General features: G+C 44.5%; 1 protein-coding gene across 1 annotated transcript in view; it reads right to left on the reverse strand.

Annotated features, from left to right (window-relative positions):
- LOC130358176 (short transient receptor potential channel 2-like) overlaps nucleotides 1-26,583 on the reverse strand; it is a 67,957-nt gene that overhangs the window by 10,109 nt on the left and 31,265 nt on the right. Inside the window, exons 3-8 of the mRNA XM_056561045.1 lie at nucleotides 22,790-22,993; nucleotides 21,935-22,099; nucleotides 15,238-15,412; nucleotides 4,144-4,344; nucleotides 3,877-4,039; nucleotides 2,414-2,506 (exon numbers count right to left, since the gene is read on the reverse strand). Of these exons, the coding sequence (XP_056417020.1) occupies nucleotides 2,414-2,506; nucleotides 3,877-4,039; nucleotides 4,144-4,344; nucleotides 15,238-15,412; nucleotides 21,935-22,099; nucleotides 22,790-22,993 (1,001 nt within the window). The remainder of the gene's footprint in view (nucleotides 1-2,413; nucleotides 2,507-3,876; nucleotides 4,040-4,143; nucleotides 4,345-15,237; nucleotides 15,413-21,934; nucleotides 22,100-22,789; nucleotides 22,994-26,583) is intronic.

The raw sequence follows: 26,583 nt of genomic DNA on the forward strand, positions 1-26,583 counted from the left end.
AGACACCTTTATAAGGTAGCGCGATGACGTGAACATTGAGGCCGGAAGAAGGACGTTCCTACGTCCGAAACAGCCGGCGTAGCCTCTGAGCGCCCCTTATCGTCTCCATACATGCCGTGGTGATCCCGGACTCGGAGCCCGTAGCAGCTTACCAGCGGTGAGTGCATACTATCTCTTTGTTTCTGCATATATTGATACTTTACCTAGTGTGTGCCCCCCGCAGGTGCTGAGTACATATTGAAGTGAGTCCGGACGCTCCTAACAGTTACCTCGCGGTATCGTATGTTTGCATTTTCCACTTATTTGGTTTGCTACCCGGTGTGCTCTCTCCTTCTTTGAGTTTCTATGGTAATTTACAAATTTGTTTAACTTTCTGGCACCAGTTGATTTAAAAAAAAAAAAAGAAAAGTTTTCCACGGGAGTACCCCTTTAACCCCTTAAGGACTCAGCCCATTTTGGCCTTAAGGACTCAGACAATTTAATTTTTACGTTTTCATTTTTTCCTCCTCGCCTTCTAAAAATCATAACTCTTTTATATTTCCATCCACAGACTAGTATGAGGGCTTGTTTTTTGCGCGACCAGTTGTCCTTTGTAATGACATCACTCATTATATCATAAAATGTATGGCGCAACCAAAAAACACTATTTTTGTGGGGAAATTAAAACGAAAAACGCAATTTTGCTAATTTTGGAAGGTTTTGTTTTCACGCCGTACAATTTCTGGTAAAAATGACATGTGTTCTTTATTCTGAGGGTCAATACGATGAAAATGATACCCATTATTATATACTTTTATATTATTGTTGCGCTTAAAAAAAATCACAAGCTTTTTAACCAAATTAGTATGTTTATAATCCCTTTATTTTGATGACCTATAACTTTTTTATTTTTCCGTATAAGCGGCGGTATGGGGGCTCATTTTTTGCGACATGATCTGTACTTTTTTTTGATACCACATTTGCATATAAAAAACTTTTAATACATTTTTTATAATTTTTTTCTAATAAAATGTATTAAAAAAGTAGGAATTTTGGACTTTTTTAATTTTTTTTCGTTCACGCCGTTCACCGTACGGGATCATTAACATTTTATTTTAATAGTTCGGACATTTACGCACGCGGCGATACCAAATATGTCTATAAAAAATGTTTTTTACGCTTTTTGGGGGTAAAATAGGAAAAAACGGACGTTTTACTTTTTTATTGGGGGAGGGGATTTTTCACTTTTTTTTTACTTTTACTTTTACATTTTTTTTACATTTTTTTTTACACTTGAATAGTCCCCATAGGGGACTATTCATAGCAATACCATGATTGCTAATACTGATCTGTTCTATGTATAGGACATAGAACAGATCAGTATTATCGGTCATCTTCTGCTCTGGTCTGCTCGATCACAGACCAGAGCAGGAGACGCCGGGAGCCGCACGGAGGAAGGAGAGGGGACCTCCGTGCGGCGTTATGAATGATCGGATCCCCGCAGCAGCGATGCGGGCGATCCGATCGTTCATTTTAATCGCGAACTGCCGCAGATGCCGGGATCTGTATTGATCCCGGCACCTGAGGGGTTAATGGCGGACGCCCGCGAGATCGCGGGCGTCGGCCATTGCCGGCGGGTCCCTGGCTGCGATCAGCAGCCGGGATCAGCCGCGCATGACACGGGCATTGCTCCGATGCCCGCGGTTATGCTTAGGACGTAAATGTACGTCCTGGTGCGTTAAGTACCACCTCACCAGGACGTACATTTACGTCCTGCGTCCTTAAGGGGTTAAAGGGGTACTCCGCCCCTAGACATCTTATCCCCTATCCAAAGGATAGGGGATAAGATGTTAGATCGCTGTGGTCCCGCTGCTGGGGACCCCCAGGGATCGCTGCTGCAGCACCCCGCTATCATTACTGCGCAGAGCAAGATCACTCTGCACGTAATGACGGACAATACAGGGGCCGGAGAATCATTAAGTCACGGCGCCGCCCCTTGTGACGTCGCGGCCCACCCCTGTCAATACAAGTCTATGGGAGGGGGCGTGGCGGTCATCACGCCCCCTGCCATAGACTTGCATTAAGGGGACGGGCCGTGATGTCATGAGGGGTGGAGCCATGACATCACGCTGCTCCAGCCCCTGCATCGCCCGTCATTACGCACAGAGCGAACTCGCTCTGTGCAGTAATGATGGCGGGGTGCCGCAGCGGTGATCCCCGGGGTCCCCAGCAGCGGGACCGCGGCGATCTAACATCTTATCCCCTATCCTTTGGAGTACCCCTTTAAGAATCACTTCAAAGACACAAGAATCCCTAGCTTTCCCTGCTGCAGACTGACATTGAGCTCTATGGCTAGATGTACTCTTTTCTATCTTGAGGAGCATTTCAAACAGTATTTAACCATGATATCATAACAGGGTGAGCGGATACATACTTCCCCAGTTTGTCTGCGTTACTGTAGTTAACATAGATATTGTTGAGGCCGCAGAGGAAGGCGGTGAGGATGATCATCAGGATGAACATGAACCTGGTCACAAGAGACATGGTGGTATTATTAGTAGTGGCAGTATTATCAGCTGCATTATAAGCACATACAGTGAAACCTCTGAGATGACCACCCAAAATTGCACAAAAAGCAGTCTCCTAAGGGGGTGGTCTTCTCAGAGAATTCGGAGGAACTGAAAATCTGTCACAGAAAATCCCATCTGGAAAAGGGGGTCGTCTTCTCAAAGAGGTGGTCTGTTGTAGAGGTTTTACTGTATACCGTATGACCATTAATTCAAGGCCCCCAAGGGAGTCATCAAGGTTGTGACTGTGCAGTCAATGACCAAATGTGTTCTCCAACCTGTCTCTCTCCATCTGTTACAAGACAAAAACTCCAACATGGACGTCTGGGAGTTGTAATTTCCCAACAGCTGAAACCACTGGTTGGGGACCATTGGATTAGACTAAAGTCAATGTCTTAGTCAAGTCAAGTAGAGAAAATGGGGCCTGTAGTTAGACTTATCAAGAAGGTTGTGGCCAAGATCCTTCTGTTGTCTATAGCAACAGACATCTTATCACTTCACATGACTGGGGTCTACAGGACCATCTACATTCCCTAAATGATACTCAGCCCAAACCAAACATCATGGGCCCATTTAGTGTGGCCATCGAACATCATTAGGAGATGACTAACAGTGGAATTTACCTTTATATATGAGGCCCTTCGTAGTAAATCCGTTCATGTCATGATGATGATGGACTATGGGAGTGGGAAATTACATCCTAAATTATTTCCATATTTGCCCAGAGCCAACCACAAATGCCGAGATATAAAGAACTCAAAGAACAGAATGGCTCATATGGAGATCATATAGAAAATGCAGTTGCACCCACTGATGGGGCTTTGAGGGGGCACCATATATATGACCTAATTTAAAGGAGACCTCTCCAGATGACGAGCTTTATTGGGACGGATATGAAGACTTGGTACACTGTTTACGGTGAACACATCGATGTGAATTTTATGAAGCAATCCAAAATGGTAACGTTTCGTTCCAAATGAGGACCTTCCTCAGACAGGATTGCTACGGAGGATAAATGTGAATACAGAAGAACGGCTCTCAGCCGTGTAGCTGGTATATGGAAATGCGACCATGGTCGCATTTCCATATACCAGCTACACGGCTGAGAGCTGTTCTTCTGTGTTCACATTTATCCTCCGCTGCAATCTGGTCTGAGGAAGGTCCTCATTTGGACCGAAACGTTACGCTATAATAAGGATTGGGACTCAGAGAGTGACATAATTCTATCTACAGAGCTATATTGGGACACCATATGGATGACCTAATTTAAAGGAAACCTCTCCTGGTGATGCTTGGCCTTTCAGAACCATGTGTGGGATGAGCTCCTCACCGTATCATGTCATCGATCATCTTGCCTATAGATATCTGTAGAGTCCCAAGGGTCTCATGAGCAGGAAGGATGTAGGCCAGACGTGTGAAGCTCAGCATACTGGTCACAGCAAACAGGACCTCAGCAATGAACTGTGGGTCCTCCGTGTTCCAATCTGGACGTCCTACAAAACAGTTCCAGTATTTATAAACCATTCTAGATCCTTCTTCAGATGTCCAAATCTAAGGAGAAGCCCCACTGGAAGCCTTTATATTATCAGACTCTCACCTGCTTTAGTGTAATAGAAGCAAATATCTGAATCCGGGTCGTTGTCACAGGTGAGATAACCTTTCACTGCCACCAGGATCCTCAGAGAGAACGACGCCAGATACATACTGATAGTCACGATATCCAGAAAGTTCCACCAGTCAAGGAAATAACTCCGCAGCCCCTCGATCCAGACCTCCTTACACTCATGCCACAAGAAACCTGCACATACATTATGGTACTTTTTTTTGCTGTTCATAGAGGGCAGTATTATAGTAGTTATATTCTTGTATATAGGGGCAGTATTATAGTAGATATATTCTTGTATATAGGGGGCAGTATTATAGTAGATATATTCTTGTATATAGGAGCAGTATTATAGTAGTTATATTCTTGTATATAGGAGCAGTATTATAGTAGTTATATTCTTGTATTTAGGAGCAGTATTATAGTAGTTATATTATTGTACATAGAAGCAGTATTATAGTAGTTATATTCTTGTATATAGGAGGCAGTATTATAGTAGTTATATTCTTGTATATAGGAGCAGTATTATAGTAGTTATATTCTTGTATATAGGAGCAGTATTATAGTAGTTATATTCTTGTATATAGGGAGCAGTATTATAGTAGTTATATTCTTGTATATAGGAGACAGTATTATAGTAGTTATATTCTTGTATATAGCGGCAGTATTATAGTAGTTATATTCTTGTATATAGGAGCAGTATTATAGTAGTTATATTCTTGTATATAGAAGCAGTATTATAGAAGTTATATTCTTGTATATTGGGTCAGTATTATAGTAGCTATATTCTTGTATATAGGGGCAGTATTATAGTAGTTATATTCTTGTATATAAGAGCAGTATTATAGTAATTATATTCTTGTATATAGGAGCAGTATTATAGCAGTTATATTCTTGTGTATAGGAGGCAGTATTATAGTAGTTATATTCTTGTATACAGGAGCAGTATTATAGTAGTTATATTCTTGTATATAGGAGGCAGTATTATAGTAGTTATATTCTTGTATATAGGAGCAGTATTATAGTAGTTATATTCTTGTATATAGGAGCAGTATTATAGTAGTTATATTCTTGTATATAGGAGCAGTATTATAGTAGTTATATTCTTGTATACAGGAGCAGTATTATAGTAGTTATAATCTTGTATACAGGAGCAGTATTATAGTAGTTATATTCTTGTATATAGGAGCAGTATTATAGTAGTTATATTCTGGTATATAGGAGCAGTATTATAGTAGTTATATTCTTGTATATAGGAGCAGTATTATAGTAGTTATATTCTTGTATATAGGAGCAGTATTATAGTAGTTATATTCTTGTATATAGGAGCAGTATTATAGTAGTTATATTCTTGTATATAGGAGCAGTATTATAGTAGTTATATTCTTGTATATAGGAGCAGTATTATAGTAGATATATTCTTGTATATAGGAGCAGTATTATAGTAGTTATATTCTTGCATATAGGAGCAGTATTATAGTAGTTATATTCTTGTATATAGGAGCAGTATTATAGTAGATATATTCTTGTATATAGGAGCAGTATTATAGTAGTTATATTCTTGTATATAGGAGCAGTATTATAGTAGTTATATTCTTGTATTTAGGAGCAGTATTATAGTAGTTATATTCTTGTATATAGGAGGCAGTATTATAGTAGTTATATTCTTGTATATAGGAGCAGTATTATAGTAGTTATAATCTTGTATATAGGAGCAGTATTATAGTAGTTATATTATTGTATATAGGAGCAGTATTATAGTAGTTATAATCTTGTATATAGGAGCAGTATTATAGTAGATATATTCTTGTATATAGGGGCAGTATTATAGTAGTTATATTCTTGTATACAGGAGCAGTATTATAGTAGTTATATTCTTGTATATAGGAGGCAATTTTTATTGTGCAAACAAACAAAATTACAATTAACATAATTTCTTACAATGCAAAACAAAAATAACAAGCATTGTACACACAATGACTACTCAACTAGAGTATGTACAGAGTAATATTAAACTTAGAAAGTCCACATTTGCTGGAAAAGGAAAAACACAAAAAATTTAATAAAATAACATGACATCATCTGTGTTAAACCAAAGAGACATTCCTCCATAATTTCCCATTATTTTGGTTCCTCCGTATCTCTAATGACTTTACCCACTGGAGCTCGGACATGATCTGTCTTACTGCTGTGTTGTGATGGAATGGCTCATTGTGTATGGACACTCTAGTTCTCATGTGCCAATGGTAATATTTAATGATTGTTATAATTATGTACATTGTCTCTCTGTCTACAGTCCTGTTACTGGATGGTACAGCATATATGATGTCAGGATACGTCAGGTTCTGCAGTAATGGGATGTTCAGCTTACTGGACACTTCTTCCCATATCCTCCTCCCGGCCCTGCAGTCAGATATGAAATGCTCCGTAGTCTCCTCCTGCTGACAACCCAGAGGACAGTTCCTATCTGAGACACTTAGATATTTCAGGTTACCCCTGACAAAGAGCCTCCCATGGAGCGACAGCCAAGCTATGTCAAAGAATTTTGCGGGGAGTCGTTTCCCATTGAGGAACTTAAGACTTTCCTGTAAAGTGCTGGTCACACAGTCCCTCAAGGCAAGTGGAGAGCAGAAGAAAGCCCTACAAACCCTTACGTATAGATCCTTCCTTGGCTTACTCTCTATATAGGACTTCTCAATGCGCCATCTCTTCAGACATCTGAGCCCTTATTCCAGGTACGGGGGGAGGTAGTCACGCGTCCATCTCCCCCTCTTGAGACTGCCGCCTCGCACCCAAGACTCTGCAAAAGGCAATATCCAGTCCCTGATACTATTCGCCCACAGAGAGCTGTTTGAGTCCATGCAACCAAAATTAACTTTTAGAAACATGGAGTCAAAGAACACCCTTGGATTCAGCATATCCAACCCACCCTCTCTCCTCTGTAGGTAGGTGACCCCTCTTTTTATCAGGTTCAACCTGTTCCCCCAGAACATTTGGAAGAACAGGCTAAAGAGCCGAGCAGAGAAAGATTCTGGCAAAGGAAAAACAACAGAGACATACAAAAAGACAGGGACCAGGTAAGTCTTCAACATTTTAACCCTTTCTCTATAGGTCAGCCTCCAGTTCTTCCATCGCTGAACCTTTGCATTTCCGGCTTCCAACTTCTCTTCCCAATTTAATTTGGCGTTATCGTCCCTCCCGAATTTGACCCCTAGGATTTTAATATAGGAGGAGGCTCTCACAAATTGGAGCAGATCAAAGTCTGGATCAGAATCAGATATCCAGAGAGCTTGACTCTTCTCAAGGTTGACCAGAGACCCTGAGGCCTCCGAGTAACTTCTGACGGCTGCAGACAACATCTCCACCTCACGAGGCTCAGATATCACTACAGTCACATCATCCGCGTAGGCAACAACACTCAGGGGTAGGCAGTGGGGGACCGGCACCCCCTGAAAACCACACTCCTGCAGTGACCTCAGAAACGGGTCTAAGGCAAACACATACAGCAGCGGACTCAGTGGGCAACCTTGTCTCACCCCCGCCTCAACCCTGAAGGTGTCACCTTGCCAACCATTGATCAGAGGAAAGCTCTCGGCCTCACAATACAAAGTCTTCAGCCAATCGATGAATTGTCCCGGAATACCGTACTTTGACAAAGTGGCCCATAGATACTCGTGATCTACTCTGTCAAAGGCTTTAGCCTGGTCAAGACTCACAACATATCTCCCACACCTCAGGGCTTTACATCTCTCAAACATCTCCCTTATGGAGATCACTGCCCCAGAGATGTTCCGCCCTTTTACTGTGCCATACTGACAGCCTGCCAACAGTGTCGGGGACAGACAAACTAACCTAGAAAACAGGATTTTTGCCAGAATCTTCCTGTCGACATTCAAGAGGGCAATTGGCCTCCAGTTCTTGATGTCACTCGGCTCTTTACCTTTAGACAGCAGAATCAGCGAGGACACTCTCATGGATGGAGGCATCAGGTGACTTTCTAGACAATTTGTATAAACATCCACGAGGATTGGGGCCAAGAGGTCTCTGAATGTCTTATAGAATTCTGCTGTTATCCCATCTGGACCTGGTGCCTTCTTCAGATGTAACTTATCAATGGCCTCTTTGACCTCTGCCACCGTCAATTCTGCTGTCAAAGGAGAAAAGTCCAAATCATTAGTATCAGGGAGCGGAGTTGTCTCCAAGAATTGGGTCATCTTGTCTCTATCCAAAACCTTCCTCTGAAACAAGTCAGCATAGTACGATCTCACCACCCCCAGGATACCCTCCCGAGATTCCTGCAAAACACCCTGGGAGTCAGTGAGACCGGTGACAGATTTATTTGCCACCCGCTCCCGGCAATTCTCAAAGGGATCAGGAGACCCTAAGGACCCATAATCCTGTTCAAGAACCAGGGAGGTATACCTGCTGTACTGATACTGCCTTATCTCAGATTTCAGCCGGTCAATCCTTTGTTGGTCCCCACCCGCCGAATATAGTGACTCCAATTCTTTGCGCAGCTTGAGATACTGGCCATACTTACTCTTCCCCTTTATAACTGACAGTCTCTTTAAGAGGGTTCTGATCTCATCCTTGACATCCTCCCACCAGGCGGCCATATCATCATAGAAGTCCACCCTCTCTAGTTGACCCTGTATAAGAGAGTGAACCTGCCTCTGCACAGAAGGATCCTCTAATAGGCTGGAATTCAGTCTCCACAACCCTCTACCTGTCTCAGGACACCGTGTGACACCCAAACAGAAATATAAGGCCAGATGGTCAGAATAAGGGACGATCTTCTCATCTTTCTCACCAATCGTCTCTGTAGGACTAACCAGAGCCAAATCTATCCTACTGCTTCTTCCACCACAAAAATAGGTATACTTTGCCTTCCGACCACCCTGCACAAACACATCTGACAACCCGGCCTGTAGAATGATTTGGTTTAAGACCTTGGAGTCTCGTGTTAGAGGTCTATTAGAGGATCTGTCACTAGTTGTTCTGGAGGCATTAAAATCTCCAGCCAAGATGACGGGGACAGACGTGAAGAGATATGGCTTCACTTCATTATAAAGGTTAACCCTTTCAGTCACTGTCTGTGAACCATAGATATTAATGAGTCGGAGCCTTCTACCCCGAATAGTAACTTCTAGCATTAGGCACCTTCCCATCAATACCTCTGTCAGCCTATGTACAGTTACATCATTGGTGGTAAACAGAATAGAGACCCCGGCACTTGGTTCCACAGCCAGTGACCAAAAGGATGGACCAGACCGCCATTCCCGCTCTGCCTCACGTAACAGTCCTTGAGTATTTAAACGTGTCTCCTGTAAGAAGAAGATGTCAGCATCAATAGACTTTAGATGGTCATATACGACGTGTCTGGTCCTCCTCACTCTGACACTGTTCACATTACTGGAGAACACTTTAAGGGTAAAGTCGGCCATCATAACAAAGGAAAGCAGAAGAAGCAGAGATGTCACCCCCATCATCACAGATCTGAGTCCGAGCCCTCCTGCTGACCACCTGTTTCCATGTCCGATTCGGACAGACGTTTATCCCGCGGGGGTCTCCTTTTTGTGGGGGGATCACCCTCTTGGTCCTCATTAAATTCATCTACCACTCGCTTCAACTCCCTCTCCATCTCTTCCTCAGCGTCTGACTCTGACAACACACTGTACCTATTTGTGATGGTCATTACACCTGACCCGGGGTCTACTTTCTTTTTGGAGGGCTTTTGGACAGTGGTCCATCCCTCCTCAGGCTTACGGCTGGTTTTGTCTTTTTTCCGTCTCTTCTGCGGATTTATTGATGCTGGGGCAGAAGAAGACATGGCCACAACCTGCTCAGTGACCTCCCTGTTCCCCTCAGTGGCTCCTGGCTGGGACTGGTCGGGCACTGTGTCACCAATATTGTCACCCATATTGTCACCCCTAGTGTCACCTACAGTGTCACCCATATTGTCACCCCTAGTGTTATGCTGAGGCTCGGGCTGTGTCACTGCTGACCCTGACACCAACGTCTCCTCCTCCAGGTCCTCTGCCCCCTCCAGCAGGTCCTCATCAGGGAAGTCCTTACAGATGTTATGCCAGGCGTCAGGACAGTCCCTGTGGGAGTGACCGGTCTTACCACAGAGGTTGCAGCGGATGTTCTGGCAGGTGGCGCTGACATGGCCGATCTCCCCACATAAATTACACTTCACCAGGGTGCAGACACTCGCGATATGACCGGTCTTCCCACACTTGAAGCATTTTCTGGGCTGACCTGCATAGAAACAAACCCCTTTCTCCCGACCAATGAAAAATGAATTGGGCAGATGTTGGGTAATGTTATTAATCTGCCGTAACTTTACCAGGACCTTCCACCCGCCCGTCCATATGCCGTCCTCATCCCTGGTCTTAGTCAGGTCTGACATTAGGTCACAGTGTCTCTTTAACCACACAACAATATCCTGGGGGGGGGACAGACTCGTTCCAGAATATTATGGTGACATTCGCTGTGTCCGGTCTGGAGATGGGGACAAAGCTGAACTTATTCCAGCCATCAGCATCTCTCACCCGGGTGACATGGGCCCAGAAGCGGTCCAGGTCAGACATGAGCTTGAAGCTGACGTCATAGCCCTGCCTGTCAGGAAGGTTTATCACTGCCAGGATGTTAGATGGCAGGAAGCCCATTTGGTGGCACAGAAGTTCACGGACCACAAACCTCCTGTCAGGCAGCTCCTCCTTGGCCCCTCTATGTCTGAACCTGACCACGTTCCTCCTCTTGAAAGCCTGACCCGTGTAATTTACATTGGACATGAATGGTGACCCGCGGCTCCAGGCATTACCAGAGGAAGCGCCACTACTTCTACCCTCCTGCTGTACTTGGGGGCGCTGTGATGGCTGCTGACCAGCCGTACTAGGGGGGTCTGACACTTGTGTGACTAAAGGGGGGAAGTGTTGTGCATCAGACTGTACAGCCCCCTCCCCACCATCAACCTCTATACTCTGGGGGTCACAAGCCTCTGAAGGCTGAACTAATGGTGGACCTGACCCCAGAGATGACCCCAGATCCCACACAGACTGTGAAGCGCTCCCCTCTGCAGACACATTATCAGTAATATCACATACAGTCATATCAGTGCAGTCACTGGCAGCATGATCCTGCACTACAGAGCCCAGCAAGCCCTGCAGAGCCATGTCCTGTGAGCTCTCTGCTGCACTGCTGCCTTCAGGTAAGAGTCCACAGTCCTGCTGCTCTCTACTGCCCCCAGGGGCTTGTGGTGACTGCACTACTGTTACAGAGTTACCTTCAGGTATGTGTCCATAGTCTTGCTTCACCGTGCTGACTGCTGGGACTTGTGGTACCTCTGGAGGAGTCTCTGCAGGTCTCTGATGTTGCTGGACGCTTGCTTCTGCTTGTCTGTACAAATCCCCTTTTTCAAAAGGGAAGCTGGCTGGTCTGAGGAGTGGTCTTGCACAGGACTGCTGGATGTCCTCTTGTCTTGTACAGGACTGCTGGGTGTCCCCTGGTGAGGCTGAAGACTTGGGTGCAGCAGTAGATGGAGATGACTTTGTTGCTGGTCTTTCCTTATATCCCTCAAATCGCTGCTGGTTTCTGAAGGTCTCAGCGACTGGTCCCATCTGGTCCAATACGTCCTCCATGTCCTGCACAGTGTCAGCGAGCTGCACAGCGAGGGAGCTCAGCTTCTTGTCATGGACGGCCTGGTTATTGGGGTTTGCTGCCTTTAGCTTGTAAATACATTCAATTTGTTTCTGCAGCTGTAACTTTGTCTTATTTAATGTCTCAAGTCTCTTTACCAGAGCTGGGATCTGCTCGGCCAAACACAGTTCAGGCGCCCGCTGAGTATTGGGGGGCCGCGCTGGTGGGGTACTCACAGGACTCTGCTTCTGAGGTGGGATCTGTCTCGGTGCTGTGGTCACTGCTGCAGGGTCACAATCTCCAGACTGGGGACTGGGCCCCTGTTTTTTTCCAGTGACCGCACTTGTGGCCCCCTGAAGCCTTCCTGCTGTACTCCCTCTGGTCTCATCTGGCGTGCTTGTAACTTTTGCGCTGCTCCCGCTCCCGTATCGTGTGCGGTCAGAACGTATCAGGACAGGCTGCTGCAGATTCTCCTGCATGGTCTGCTTCTCCAGGGATGTTCTCCTCTGTCTGACTGCAGGAGGGGTGGATTGTACCTGCAGCCATTACCTTACTTGATGAAGTTTCTTTCCTCACTTCCACAGCTTTCTTCTCATCTGTGCTTCTTACTGCACCAGAACTGACAACATTCTGAACATTTCTCACATCCAGAGAAACTTTAGGATTTTCATCCATGGTTTGTGGTGTCTGGGGATTAATTCCCAGAATAGGCCGAGAAGCCTGGGCCTTGCTTGGGGAGCTTCCCCACCCAGGGTGGCCCCTCCCTGGGCTTTCTCCAGACATCAGGAGAGCTACACAGACACAACCTCTCAGCTAGGAGGCAGTATTATAGTAGTTATATTCTTGTATATAGGAGCAGTATTATAGTAGTTATATTCTTGTATATAGGAGCAGTATTATAGTAGTTATATTCTTGTATATAGGAGGCAGTATTATAGTAGTTATATTCTTGTATATAGGAGCAGTATTATAGTAGTTATATTCTTGTATATAGGAGCAGTATTATAGTAGTTATATTCTTGTATATAGGAGCAGTATTATAGTAGTTATATTCTTGTATACAGGAGCAGTATTATAGTAGTTATAATCTTGTATACAGGAGCAGTATTATAGTAGTTATATTCTTGTATATAGGAGCAGTATTATAGTAGATATATTCTTGTATATAGGAGCAGTATTATAGTAGTTATATTCTTGCATATAGGAGCAGTATTATAGTAGTTATATTCTTGTATATAGGAGCAGTATTATAGTAGATATATTCTTGTATATAGGAGCAGTATTATAGTAGTTATATTCTTGTATATAGGAGCAGTATTATAGTAGTTATATTCTTGTATTTAGGAGCAGTATTATAGTAGTTATATTCTTGTATATAGGAGGCAGTATTATAGTAGTTATATTCTTGTATATAGGAGCAGTATTATAGTAGTTATATTCTTGTATATAGGAGCAGTATTATAGTAGTTATATTCTTGTATATAGGAGGCAGTATTATAGTAGTTATATTCTTGTATATAGGAGCAGTATTATAGTAGTTATATTCTTGTATATAGGAGCAGTATTATAGTAGTTATATTCTTGTATATAGGAGCAGTATTATAGTAGTTATATTCTTGTATATAGGAGCAGTATTATAGTAGTTATATTCTTGTATATAGGAGCAGTATTATAGTAGTTATATTCTTGTATATAGGAGCAGTATTATAGTAGTTATATTCTTGTATATAGGAGGCAGTATTATAGTAGTTATATTTTTGTATATAGGAGCAGTATTATAGTAGTTATATTCTTGTATATAGGAGCAGTATTATAGTAGTTATATTCTTGTATATAGGAGCAGTATTATAGTAGTTATATTCTTGTATATAGGAGCAGTATTATAGTAGTTATATTCTTGTATATAGGAGCAGTATTATAGTAGTTATATTCTTGTATATAGGAGCAGTATTATAGTAGTTATATTCTTGTATATAGGAGCAGTATTATAGTAGTTATATTCTTGTATATAGGAGCAGTATTATAGTAGTTATATTCTTGTATATAGGAGCAGTATTATAGTAGTTATAATCTTGTATATAGGAGCAGTATTATAGTAGTTATATTCTGGTATATAGGAGCAGTATTATAGTAGTTATATTCTTGTATATAGGAGGCAGTATTATAGTAATTATATTCTTGTATATAGGAGCAGTATTATAGTAGTTATATTCTTGTATATAGGAGCAGTATTATAGTAGTTATATTCTTGTATATAGGAGGCAGTATTATAGTAGTTATATTCTTGTATATAGGAGCAGTATTATAGTAGTTATATTCTTGTATATAGAAGCAGTATTATAGAAGTTATATTCTTGTATATAGGAGCAGTATTATAGTAGTTATATTCTTGTATATAGGAGCAGTATTATAGCAGTTATATTCTTGTATATAGGAGCAGTGTTATAGCAGTTATATTCTTGTATATAGGAGCAGTATTATAGTAGTTATATTCTTGTATATAGGAGCAGTATTATAGTAGTTATATTCTTGTATATAGGAGCAGTATTATAGTAGTTATATTCTTGTATATAGGAGCAGTATTATAGTAGTTATATTCTTGTATATAGGGGCAGTATTATAGTAGTTATATTCTTGTATATAGGAGCAGTATTATAGTAGTTATATTCTTGTATATAGGAGCAGTATTATAGTAGTTATATTCTTGTATATAGGAGCAGTATTATAGTAGTTATATTCTTGTATATAGGAGCAGTATTATAGTAGTTATATTCTTGTATATAGGAGCAGTATTATAGTAGTTATATTCTTGTATATAGGAGCAGTATTATAGTAGTTATATTCTTGTATATAGGAGCAGTATTATAGTAGTTATATTCTTGTATATAGGAGCAGTATTATAGTAGTTATATTCTTGTATATAGGAGCAGTATTATAGTAGTTATATTCTTGTATATAGGAGCAGTATTATAGTAGTTATATTCTTGTATATAGGAGCAGTATTATAGTAGTTATATTCTTGTATATAGGAGCAGTATTATAGTAGTTATATTCTTGTATATAGGAGCAGTATTATAGTAGTTATATTCTGGTATATAGGAGCAGTATTATAGTAGTTATATTCTTGTATATAGGAGGCAGTATTATACTAGTTATATTCTTGTATAAAGGGGGCAGTATTATAGTAGTTATATTCTTGTATATAGGAGCAGTATTATAGTAGTTATATTCTTGTATATAGGAGCAGTATTATAGTAGTTATATTCTTGTATATAGGAGCAGTATTATAGTAGTTATATTCTTGTATATACATGGCATTATAGAAGTTTTATGCTTGTTGAAGAACATATACACAGTGCAGTAGACTAATACCTCCACCAGGGCTATTAATATACTGGAGCTGACACCAGAATAATACAAGACCATTGGCTTCAGATGTAGACCAACCTGCCACCCAGATCATGTGTAGAGAGTTCTGCCATATGGTCTGTTCTCTTCCTTCATATATATCATGTCTTCTCTCCATTATCAAGGACTCCACCAGGAGGAATATCAGGAACCACAAGTAGGAGGCCGAGTGAAGAAGGAACTTTATTACCGGAATCTTAAGGGTTCTTCCAAACTTAAGATAAGCAGAATATAAAACACATTACTCTGAGGAACGTTTACATGTCAGCAATAATACTTTCTCCTAATTCAATGGAACCCTCTATTGACCTATTGATCTATTGACTGTATATAAAGCATGTGCTACAGTCAGCAGGCAGTGTCTCCTGGGCGTACGGCCTTTTCCTGGATAATCAGAAGCTGCCCGGGATTAGTTATCATTGTAATAAAAGCTGAAGACCTGTGTGGTGGTCGATCATCCATAACACCAAGGCTTGGTCTCTCTTAAAGGGGTATTCCAGGCCAAAACTTTTTTTTATATATCAACTGGCTCTGGAAAGTTAAACAGATTTGTAAATTACTTCTATTAAAAAATCTTAATCCTTCCAATAGTTATTAGCTTCTGAAGTTGAGTTGTTGTTTTCTGTCTAACTGCTCTCTGATGACTCACGTCCCTATGGGGATATTCTCCCATCATGCACAGCTCCCGGGACGTGACATCATCAATGAACAGTTAGACAGAAAACTTCAGAAGCTAATAACTATTGGAAGGATTTAGATTTTTTAATAGAAGTAATTTACAAATCTGTTTAAGTTTCCGGAGCCAGTTGATATATATATATATATAAAAAAAGGTTTTGCCTGGAATACCCCTTTAATCTCTGCCTACAGTACCAGCTTTTAGACAGTAGACGTCCTATCAAGTATAAGTATGTAACCTCTAAGATAGTGTTTTCCACCTTTTTAACTTATTTTTTTTCATGGGGAACATTTACCGTATCTTTTCCCCCAATATGCAGTTTTTCCCCTGTATATAGTTCCCCCTGTAGGTAGTTTGCTCAGCTGTATATAGGACTTCCTGTAAGTAGTTTGACCCCTGTAGGTAGCTCGCCTGCCCTGTATATAGGACCACCTGTAGGTAGTTTGCCCCCTGTATGTAATACCACCTTGTAGTGTGGTGGCCCAGTACGGAGGTGTTACCCCGTATCCTTGCTGTCCTGTCAGGCAGCCTCCGTACAGTGTCCCCTGGGCCCCCTTGTATCTGTCCCCCCATGTAAATATGTTTCTAATATATTATACCATGTAATGTGTTCAGAAAGTGTTGTCACTTTACGACTGTTTACCATGTGACTTGTCATGTGATTGTTACCCAGGAGGTACCAGTGACCAGGTGATCCCAGAGGTGACCTATGGGCTCCCTACTAGTCTCCCCCATATAAGCCCTGGGTGGAGCTTCTCTCTCTTTCCTTAAGTCTTTGCGGAGGTCAAGTCGAGTCCTAGAGAGTCCAAAGTCCTAGGAGCCTCAAGTCGAGTCCTAGAGAGTTCAGAGTCCTAGGAGCCTCAAGTCCAGTCCTAGAGAGTCCAGAGTCCTAGGAGCCTCAAGTCCAGTCCTAGAGAGTCCAGAGTCCTAGGAGCCTCAAGTCCAGTCCTAGAGAGTCCAGAGTCCTAGGAGCCTCAAGTCCAGTCCTAGAGAGTCCAGAGTCCTAGGAGCCTCAAGTCGAGTCCTAGAGAGTCCAGAGTCCTAGGAGCCTCAAGTCGAGTCCTAGAGAGTCCAGAGTCCTAGGAGCCTCAAGTCCAGTCCTAGAGAGTCCAGAGTCCTAGGAGCCTCAAGTCGAGTCCTAGAGAGTCCAGAGTCCTAGGAGCCTCAAGTCCAGTCCTAGAGAGTCCAGAGTCCTAGGAGCCTCAAGTCGAGTCCTAGAGAGTCCAGAGTCCTAGGAGCCTCAAGTCCAGTCCTAGAGAGTCCAGAGTCCTAGGAGCCTCAAGTCGAGTCCTAGAGAGTCCAGAGTCCTAGGAGCCTCAAGTCCAGTCCTAGAGAGTCCAGAGTCCTAGGAGCCTCAAGTTGAGTCCTAGAGAGTCCAGAGTCCTAGGAGCCTCAAGTCCAGTCCTAGAGAGTCCAGAGTCCTAGGAGCCTCAAGTTGAGTCCTAGAGAGTCCAGAGTCCTAGGAGCCTCAAGTTGAGTCCTAGAGAGTCCAGAGTCCTAGGAGCCTCAAGTCCATTCTGTGACCACAAGGAGCGACAAGTAGCCACAGTCTCAGTATTGTCAGTCATCAGACAAGTCAGTCACAGTCACCATTTGTCAAGTCAACGTGGCCTGCATTAAATTGACCCCATCTACCATCTACTACAAGTCCCCGCAATCTCTTAAAGGGATACTCCGCTGCTCAGCGTTTATAACAAACTGTTCCGAACGCTAGAGCCAGCACCGTGACGTCATATCCCCACCCCCTCAATGCAAGTCTATGGGAGGGGGCGTGATGGCCATCATGCCCCCTCCCATAGACTTGCTTTGAGGGGGCGTGGCTATTACATCATGAGGGGGTGGGGCTATGATGTCACAAGCTCCCGGCTTCAGTGTTCGGAACAGTTTTCCAAATGCTGAGCAGCAGAGTACCCCTTTAAGGTCTCTGCGTCACTGATCACCTCCGTGGCCCCTGACTGAACTGTATAGACTTTACCATCTACCGTCTACCCTCAGTAAAGCTACCGCTGTCCGTAACTTGGCATCGGAGTCATTATTGCCCAGGATCCAGCGGTATACCTTCGGGTGGTATCGAGGATAAACCACGCCCTGGCATCACGAACACAAGGGGTTAATGCCATCTGCCCCTAGGGTATTTCTATCTGCCCTTTGCATCACACCCCGATACCACAGTAGGTAGCTTGCTCCATTGTATATAGGACTTCCCTGTGGGTAATTTGCCTGCCCTGTATATATGATGCCCTGTATATATGATGCCCTGTAGGTAGTTTCCCTGTCCTGTATATATGATGTCCTGTATGTAGTTTGCCTGTCCTGTATATATGATGCCCTGTAGGTAGTTTGCCTGTCCTGTATATATGATGTCCTGTATATATGATGCCCTGTAGGTAGTTTCCCTGTCCTGTATATATGATGCCCTGTATATATGATGTCCTGTATGTAGTTTGCCTGTCCTGTATATATGATGTCCTGTATATATGATGTCCTGTATATATGATGTCCTGTATATATGATGCCCTGTAGGTAGTTTCCCTGTCCTGTATATATGATGCCCTGTATATATGATGTCCTGTATATATGATGCCCTGTAGGTAGTTTGCCTGTCCTGTATATATGATGTCCTGTATATATGATGCCCTGTAGGTAGTTTCCCTGTCCTGTATATATGATGCCCTGTAGGTAGTTTGCCTGTCCTGTATATATGATGTCCTGTATATATGATGCCCTGTATATATGATGTCCTGTATATATGATGCCCTGTAGGTAGTTTCCCTGTCCTGTATATATGATGCCCTGTAGGTAGTTTGCCTGTCCTGTATATATGATGTCCTGTATATATGATGCCCTGTATATATGATGTCCTGTATATATGATGCCCTGTAGGTAGTTTGCCTGTCCTGTATATATGATGCCCTGTAGGTAGTTTGTCTGTCCTGTATATATGATGTACTGTATATATGATGCCCTGTATATATGATGTCCTGTATATATGATGCCCTGTAGGTAGTTTGCCTGTCCTGTATATATGATGCCCTGTATATATGATGCCCTGTATATATGATGCCCTGTAGGTAGTTTGCCTGTCCTGTATATATGATGCCCTGTATATATGATGCCCTGTATATATGATGCCCTGTATATATGATGCCCTGTATATATGATGCCCTGTAGGTAGTTTGCCTGTCCTGTATATATGATGTCCTGTATATATGATGTCCTGTATATATGATGTCCTGTATATATGATGCGTTGTATATATGATGCCCTGTAGGTAGTTTGTCTGTCCTGTATATATGATGTCCTGTATATATGATGCCCTGTAGGTAGTTTGCCTGTCCTGTATATATGATGCCCTGTAGGTAGTTTGTCTGTCCTGTATATATGATGCCCTGTAGGTAGTTTGCCTGTCCTGTATATATGATGCCCTGTATATATGATGCCCTGTATATATGATGCCCTGTAGGTAGTTTGTCTGTCCTGTATATATGATGCCCTGTAGGTAGTTTGTCTGTCCTGTATATATGATGTCCTGTATATATGATGGCCTGTAGGTAGTTTGCCCTCTGTAGGTAAGTCCACTCTGTAAGTAGTTTCCCTCCTGTATGTAAGACCACCCTGTAGGAAGACTGTACCCTGTATGGACACCCCTAAAAAAAAAAAAAAAAAAAAAAAAACATAATCTTTATACACATACATATACATACTCAGCAGCTTCTCCATGTGGCCACTAGAGGTCAGGAGCTTCTCTACCTACAGACATGCACAATGATGTGACTCCTGCGCATCCCAGAAGTGTCCGCAGGCAAGTTAAGTGCAGCACAGCCTAGGACATGTTATGACTCCTAGGACATGTTATGACTCCTGGGACGTGTTATGACTCCTGGGACGTGTTATGACTCCTGGGACGTGTTATGACTCCTGGGACGTGTTATGGCTCCTGGGACATGTTATGACTCCTGGGACGTGTTATGACTCCTGGGACGTGTTATGACTCCTGGGACGTGTTATGACTCCTGGGACGTGTTATGGCTCCTGGGACGTGTTATGACTCCTGGGACGTGTTATGACTCCTGGGACGTGTTATGACTCCTGGGACGTGTTATGGCTCCTGGGACGTGTTATGACTCCTGGGACGTGTTATGACTCCTGGGGCATGTTATGACTCCTGGGACGTGTTATGACTCCTGGGACGTGTTATGGCTCCTGGGACGTGTTATGACTCCTGGGACGTGTTATGGCTCCTGGGACGTGTTATGACTCCTGGGACATGTTATGACTCCTGGGACATGTTATGACTCCTAGGACATGTTATGACTCCTGGGACATGTTATGACTCCTGGGACATGTTATGACTCCTGGGACATGTTATGACTCCTGGGACATGTTATGACTCCTGGGACATGTTATGGCTCCTGGGACATGTTATGGCTCCTGGGACATGTTATGGCTCCTGGGACATGTTATGACTCCTAGGACTTGTTATGACTCCTGGGACGTGTTATGACTCCTGGGACGTGTTATGACTCCTGGGACGTGTTATGACTCCTGGGACGTGTTATGGCTCCTGGGACATGTTATGACTCCTGGGACGTGTTATGACTCCTGGGACGTGTTATGACTCCTGGGACGTGTTATGACTCCTGGGACGTGTTATGGCTCCTGGGACGTGTTATGACTCCTGGGACGTGTTATGGCTCCTGGGACGTGTTATGACTCCTGGGACGTGTTATGGCTCCTGGGACGTGTTATGACTCCTGGGACATGTTATGACTCCTGGGACATGTTATGACTCCTAGGACATGTTATGACTCCTGGGACATGTTATGACTCCTGGGACATGTTATGACTCCTGGGACATGTTATGACTCCTGGGACATGTTATGACTCCTGGGACATGTTATGGCTCCTGGGACATGTTATGGCTCCTGGGACATGTTATGGCTCCTGGGACATGTTATGACTCCTAGGACTTGTTATGACTCCTGGGACGTGTTATGACTCCTGGGACGTGTTATGACTCCTGGGACGTGTTATGACTCCTGGGACGTGTTATGACTCCTGGGACGTGTTATGACTCCTGGGACGTGTTATGACTCCTGGGACGTGTTATGACTTCTGGGACGTGTTATGACTTCTGGGACGTGTTATGGCTCCTGGGACATGTTATGACTCCTGGGACATGTTATGACTCCTGGGACATGTTATGACTCCTGGGACGTGTTATGGCTCCTGGGACGTGTTATGGCTCCTGGGACGTGTTATGGCTCCTGGGACGTGTTATGGCTCCTGGGACGTGTTATGGCTCCTGGGACGTGTTATGACTCCTGGGACGTGTTATGACTCCTGGGACGTGTTATGACTCCTGGGACATGTTATGACTCCTGGGACATGTTATGGCTCCTGGGACATGTTATGGCTCCTGGGACATGTTATGACTCCTGGGACATGTTATGACTCCTGGGACATGTTATGACTCCTGGGACATGTTATGACTCCTGGGACATGTTATGACTCCTGGGACATGTTATGACTCCTGGGACATGTTATGATTCCTGGGACATGTTATGACTCCTGGGACATGTTATGACTCCTGGGACATGTTATGACTCCTAGGACATGTTATGACTCCTAGGACATGTTATGACTCCTGGGACATGTTATGACTCCTGGGACATGTTATGACTCCTGGGACATGTTATGACTCCTGGGACATGTTATGACTCCTGGGACATGTTATGACTCCTGGGACATGTTATGACTCCTAGGACATGTTATGACTCCTAGGACATATTATGACTCCTGGGACATGTTATGACTCCTGGGACATGTTATGACTCCTGGGACGTGTTATGACTCCTAGGACATGTTATGACTCCTAGGACATGTATTTGACGTCCTAGTACATAAAATCGTCATAATTCCCTCTAGAATGCTGCAGCACACCCGGCTGGTCCTCACAGCCCACCAGGAATTGTTATTTTTTTCTTCAAATAACAAAACAATCCTTAATTCTGAAGAGCTAAGTACGGATACATAAAGATATATTATTCTGCCGACCTTTGACTTTGGAGCCAACCAGTAGATGAGGCACAGGAGAGGCATGGTAAGAAAGATGGCGCAGGAAACGAAGATCTTCCAGATGGTGTTACTGCCCCTCCAGCCCGATAACTTCCCGCTCCAGATAGAGGACAGGACTTGCTGGCAAATGGGATGAGCCACAAACTGGTGGAGAAGGATAAAGGAGGCCATATAACACTATAAATCCTCAAGACCCCGCCCAGGAGGAGCACAATAGTCCGTTCACATCCAAAGCTGCGGTATTCAGACCTCTGTGTACTGTGGGGTGTAAAAACTACCACAATGCATCACAGCAGAACATTGTTGGGAGGCCGGCAAAACTGTGACTGCAGCTTTGGATGTGACTGGAGTTTAAAAGGGGTACTCCGCTGCTCAGCATTTGGAACAAACTGTTCCAAATGCTGGAACCGGGAGCTTGTGACGTCATAGCCGAGCCCCTCATGACGTCACACCCCGCCCCCTCAATGCAAGTCTATGGGAGGGGGCGTGACGACCGTCACGCCCCCTCCCATAGACTTGCATTGAGGGGGCGGGGTGTGATGTCATGAGGGGGCAGGGCTATGACATCACGAGCTCCCGGCACCGGCTCAAGCATTCGGAACAGTTTGTTCCAAACGCTGAGCAGCGGAGTACCCCTTTAACAAATAAGATCAATAGAAGAAAATAATATATTAAGGGTTAATGCAAAAAAATATATAAAAATTAATTTATGTATATATATATATATATATATATATATATATATATGTAGAGAGAGAGAGAGAGAGTCATGGTCCATTGGGGCCCTTCTTTAGGGCCACTCCAGTCTTTGCAGGTGCCCTGTATCTAGGTTACCCGTTTCTGGTTGTGGTGCACAGCGAGGCGCAGCCGGGCCAGGTTGGGGATTCCTTCCTCGAACGTCTGGTTGTCCATCTCTTCTTCATCGCTGTCGTCTCCGCAGTCGTTGAGCACGGCGGTTACTTCGCTCTGATTACGACACATTCCCAGCAGCTCCACCGCAAACTCCTGACACAGGTTCTCCAGGCTCAGGTACTCGGGCTGTGGAGAGGTCAAAGGTCAGTGATCAGCAGCACATTGGTCTGGAGTAAATGATCAGGTAATGCCTAACCTCATTCACAAGCTGTACTGCATTATATAACACACCGCCATATGCTGCTGTCGCACCGTACTGCTGCTCAATGACAACCGGCAGGACCAAAAATGTACTTGTATTTACGTATGATATTATTGTGCAATCTTTTCTCCACTGCATTAGTACAGGACTGACACAGCAAACACCAGGGTCTTTAAAACCACTAGACACCAGGGACTGGAACACTTATCCACTAGACACCAGGGACTAGAGCCCTAAACCACTGGACACCAGGGACTAGAGCAATAAACCCTGGACACCAGGGACTAGAGCACTAAACCACTGGACACCAGGGACTAGAGCACTAAACCACTGGACACCAGGGACTAGAGCACTAAACCACTGGACACCAGGGACTAGAGCAATAAACCCTGGACACCAGGGACTAGAGCACTAAACCACTGGACACCAGGGACTAGAGCACTAAACCACTGGACACCAGGGACTAGAGCACTAAACCACTGGACACCAGGGACTAGAGCACTAAACCACTGGACACCAGGGACTAGAGCAATAAACCCTGGACACCAGGGACTAGAGCACTAAACCACTGGACACCAGGGACTAGAGCACTAAACCACTGGACACCAGGGACTAGAGCACTAAACCACTGGACACCAGGGACTAGAGCAATAAACTACTGGACGCAAGGGACTAGAGCACTAAACCACTGGACACCAGGGACTGGAGCACTAAACCTCTGGACACCAGGGACTAGAGCAATAAACCACTGGACGCAAGGGACTAGAGCACTAAACCACTGGACACCAGGGACTGGAGCACTAAACCTCTGGACACCAGGGACTAGAGCAATAAACCACTGGACACCAGGGACTAGAGCAATAAACCACTAGACACCAGGGACTGGAACACTTATCCACTAGACACCAGGGACTAGAGCACTAAACCACTGGACACCAGGGACTAGAGCACTAAACCACTGGACACCAGGGACTAGAGCACTAAACCACTGGACACCAGGGACTAGAGCAATAAACCACTGGACACAAGGGACTAGAGCATTAAACCACTGGACACCAGGGACTAGAGCAATAAACTACTGGACGCAAGGGACTAGAGCACTAAACCACTGGACACCAGGGCCTGGAGCACTAAACCACTGGACACCAGGGACTAGAGCACTAAACCACTGGACACCAGGGACTAGAGCACTAAACCACTGGACACCAGGGACTAGAGCACTAAACCACTGGACACCAGGGACTAGAGCACTAAACCACTGGACACCAGGGACTGGAGCACTGAACTACAGGACATAAAGGTATGGAGCACTAAACCACTGGACACCAGGGACTAGAGCACTAAACCACTGGACACCAGGGACTAGAGCACTAAACCACTAGACACCAGGGACTAGAGCACTAAACCACTGGACATTAGGGTATGGAACACAAATCTACTGGACACCAGGGACTAGAGCACTAAACCATTGGACACCAGGGACTAGAGCACTAAACCATTGGACACCAGGGACTAGAGCACTAAACTACTGGACACCAGGGACTAGAGCACTAAACCACTGGACACCAGGGACTAGAGCACTACACTACCGGAAACCAGGGACTGGAGCACTGAACCACAGGACATTAGGGTATGGAGCACTAAGCCACTGGACACCAGGGACTGGAGCACTGAACTACAGGACATAAAGGTATGGAGCCCTTAAAGACTGGAAACCAGGGACTAGAGCACTAAACCAATGGACACCAGGGACTAGAGCACTAAACCACTGGACACCAGGGACTAGAGCACTAAACCATTGGACACCGGGGACTAGAGCAATAAACTACTGGACGCAAGGGACTAGAGCACTAAACCACTGGACACCAGGGCCTGGAGCACTAAACCACTGGACACCAGGGACTAGAGTACTAAACCACTGGACACCAGGGACTAGAGCACTAAACCACTGGACATTAGAGTATGGAACACAAATCTACTGGACACCAGGGACTAGAGCACTAAACCACTGGACACCAGGGACTAGAGCACTACACTACCAGAAACCAGGGACTGGAGCACTGAACCACAGGACATAAAGGTATGGAGCACTAAACCACTGGACACCAGGGACTGGAGCACTGAACTACAGGACATAAAGGTATGGAGCACTAAACCACTGGACACCAGGGACTAGAGCACTAAACCACTGGACACCAGGGACTGAAGCACTGAACCACTGGACACCAGGGACTAGAGCACTAAACCACTGGACACCAGGGACTAGAGCACTAAACCACTGGACACCAGGGACTAGAGCACTAAACCACTGGACACCAGGGACTAGAGCACTAAACCACTGGACACCAGGGACTAGAGCAATAAACCACTGGACACCAGGGACTAGAGCACTAAACCACTGGACACCAGGGACTGAAGCACTTAACCACTGGACACCAGGGACTAGAGCACTAAACCACTGGAGACCAGGGACTAGAGCACTAAATCACTGGACACCAGGGACTAGAGCACTAAACCACTGGAGACCAGGGACTAGAGCACTAAATCACTGGACACCAGGGACTGAAGCACTAAACCACTGGACACCAGGGACTAGAGCACTAAACCCCTGGACACCAGGGACCAGAGCAATAAGCCACTGGACACCAGGGACTAGAGCAATAAACCACTGGACACCAGGGACTAGAGCACTAAACCACTGGACACCAGGGACTAGAGCAATAAACTACTGGACGCAAGGGACTAGAGCACTAAACCACTGGACACCAGGGCCTGGAGCACTAAACCACTGGACACCAGGGACTAGAGTACTAAACCACTGGACACCAGGGACTAGAGCACTAAACCACTGGACATTAGGGTATGGAACACAAATCTACTGGACACCAGGGACTAGAGCACAAAACCACTGGACACCAGGGACTAGAGCACTAAACCACTGGACACCAGGGACTAGAGCACTAAACCACTGGACACCAGGGACTAGAGCACTAAACCACTGGACACCAGGGACTGGAGCACTGAACTACAGGACATGAAGGTATGGAGCACTAAACCACTGGACACCAGGGACTAGATCACTAAACCACTGGACACCAGGGACTAGAGCACTAAACCACTAGACACCAGGGACTAGAGCACTAAACCACTGGACATTAGGGTATGGAACACAAATCTACTTGACACCAGGGACTAGAGCACTAAACCATTGGACACCAGGGACTAGAGCACTAAACCACTGGACACCAGGGACTAGAGCACTAAACCACTGGACACCAGGGACTAGAGCACTAAACCACTGGACACCAGGGACTGGAGCACTGAACTATAGGACATGAAGGTATGGAGCACTAAACCACTGGACACCAGGGACTAGATCACTAAACCACTGGACACCAGGGACTAGAGCACTAAACCACTAGACACCAGGGACTAGAGCACTAAACCACTGGACATTAGGGTATGGAACACAAATCTACTGGACACCAGGGACTAGAGCACTAAACCATTGGAC

The sequence above is a fragment of the Hyla sarda genome, chromosome 2, assembly GCF_029499605.1.
Source record: "Hyla sarda isolate aHylSar1 chromosome 2, aHylSar1.hap1, whole genome shotgun sequence".
NCBI classification, from domain to species: domain Eukaryota; kingdom Metazoa; phylum Chordata; class Amphibia; order Anura; family Hylidae; genus Hyla; species Hyla sarda.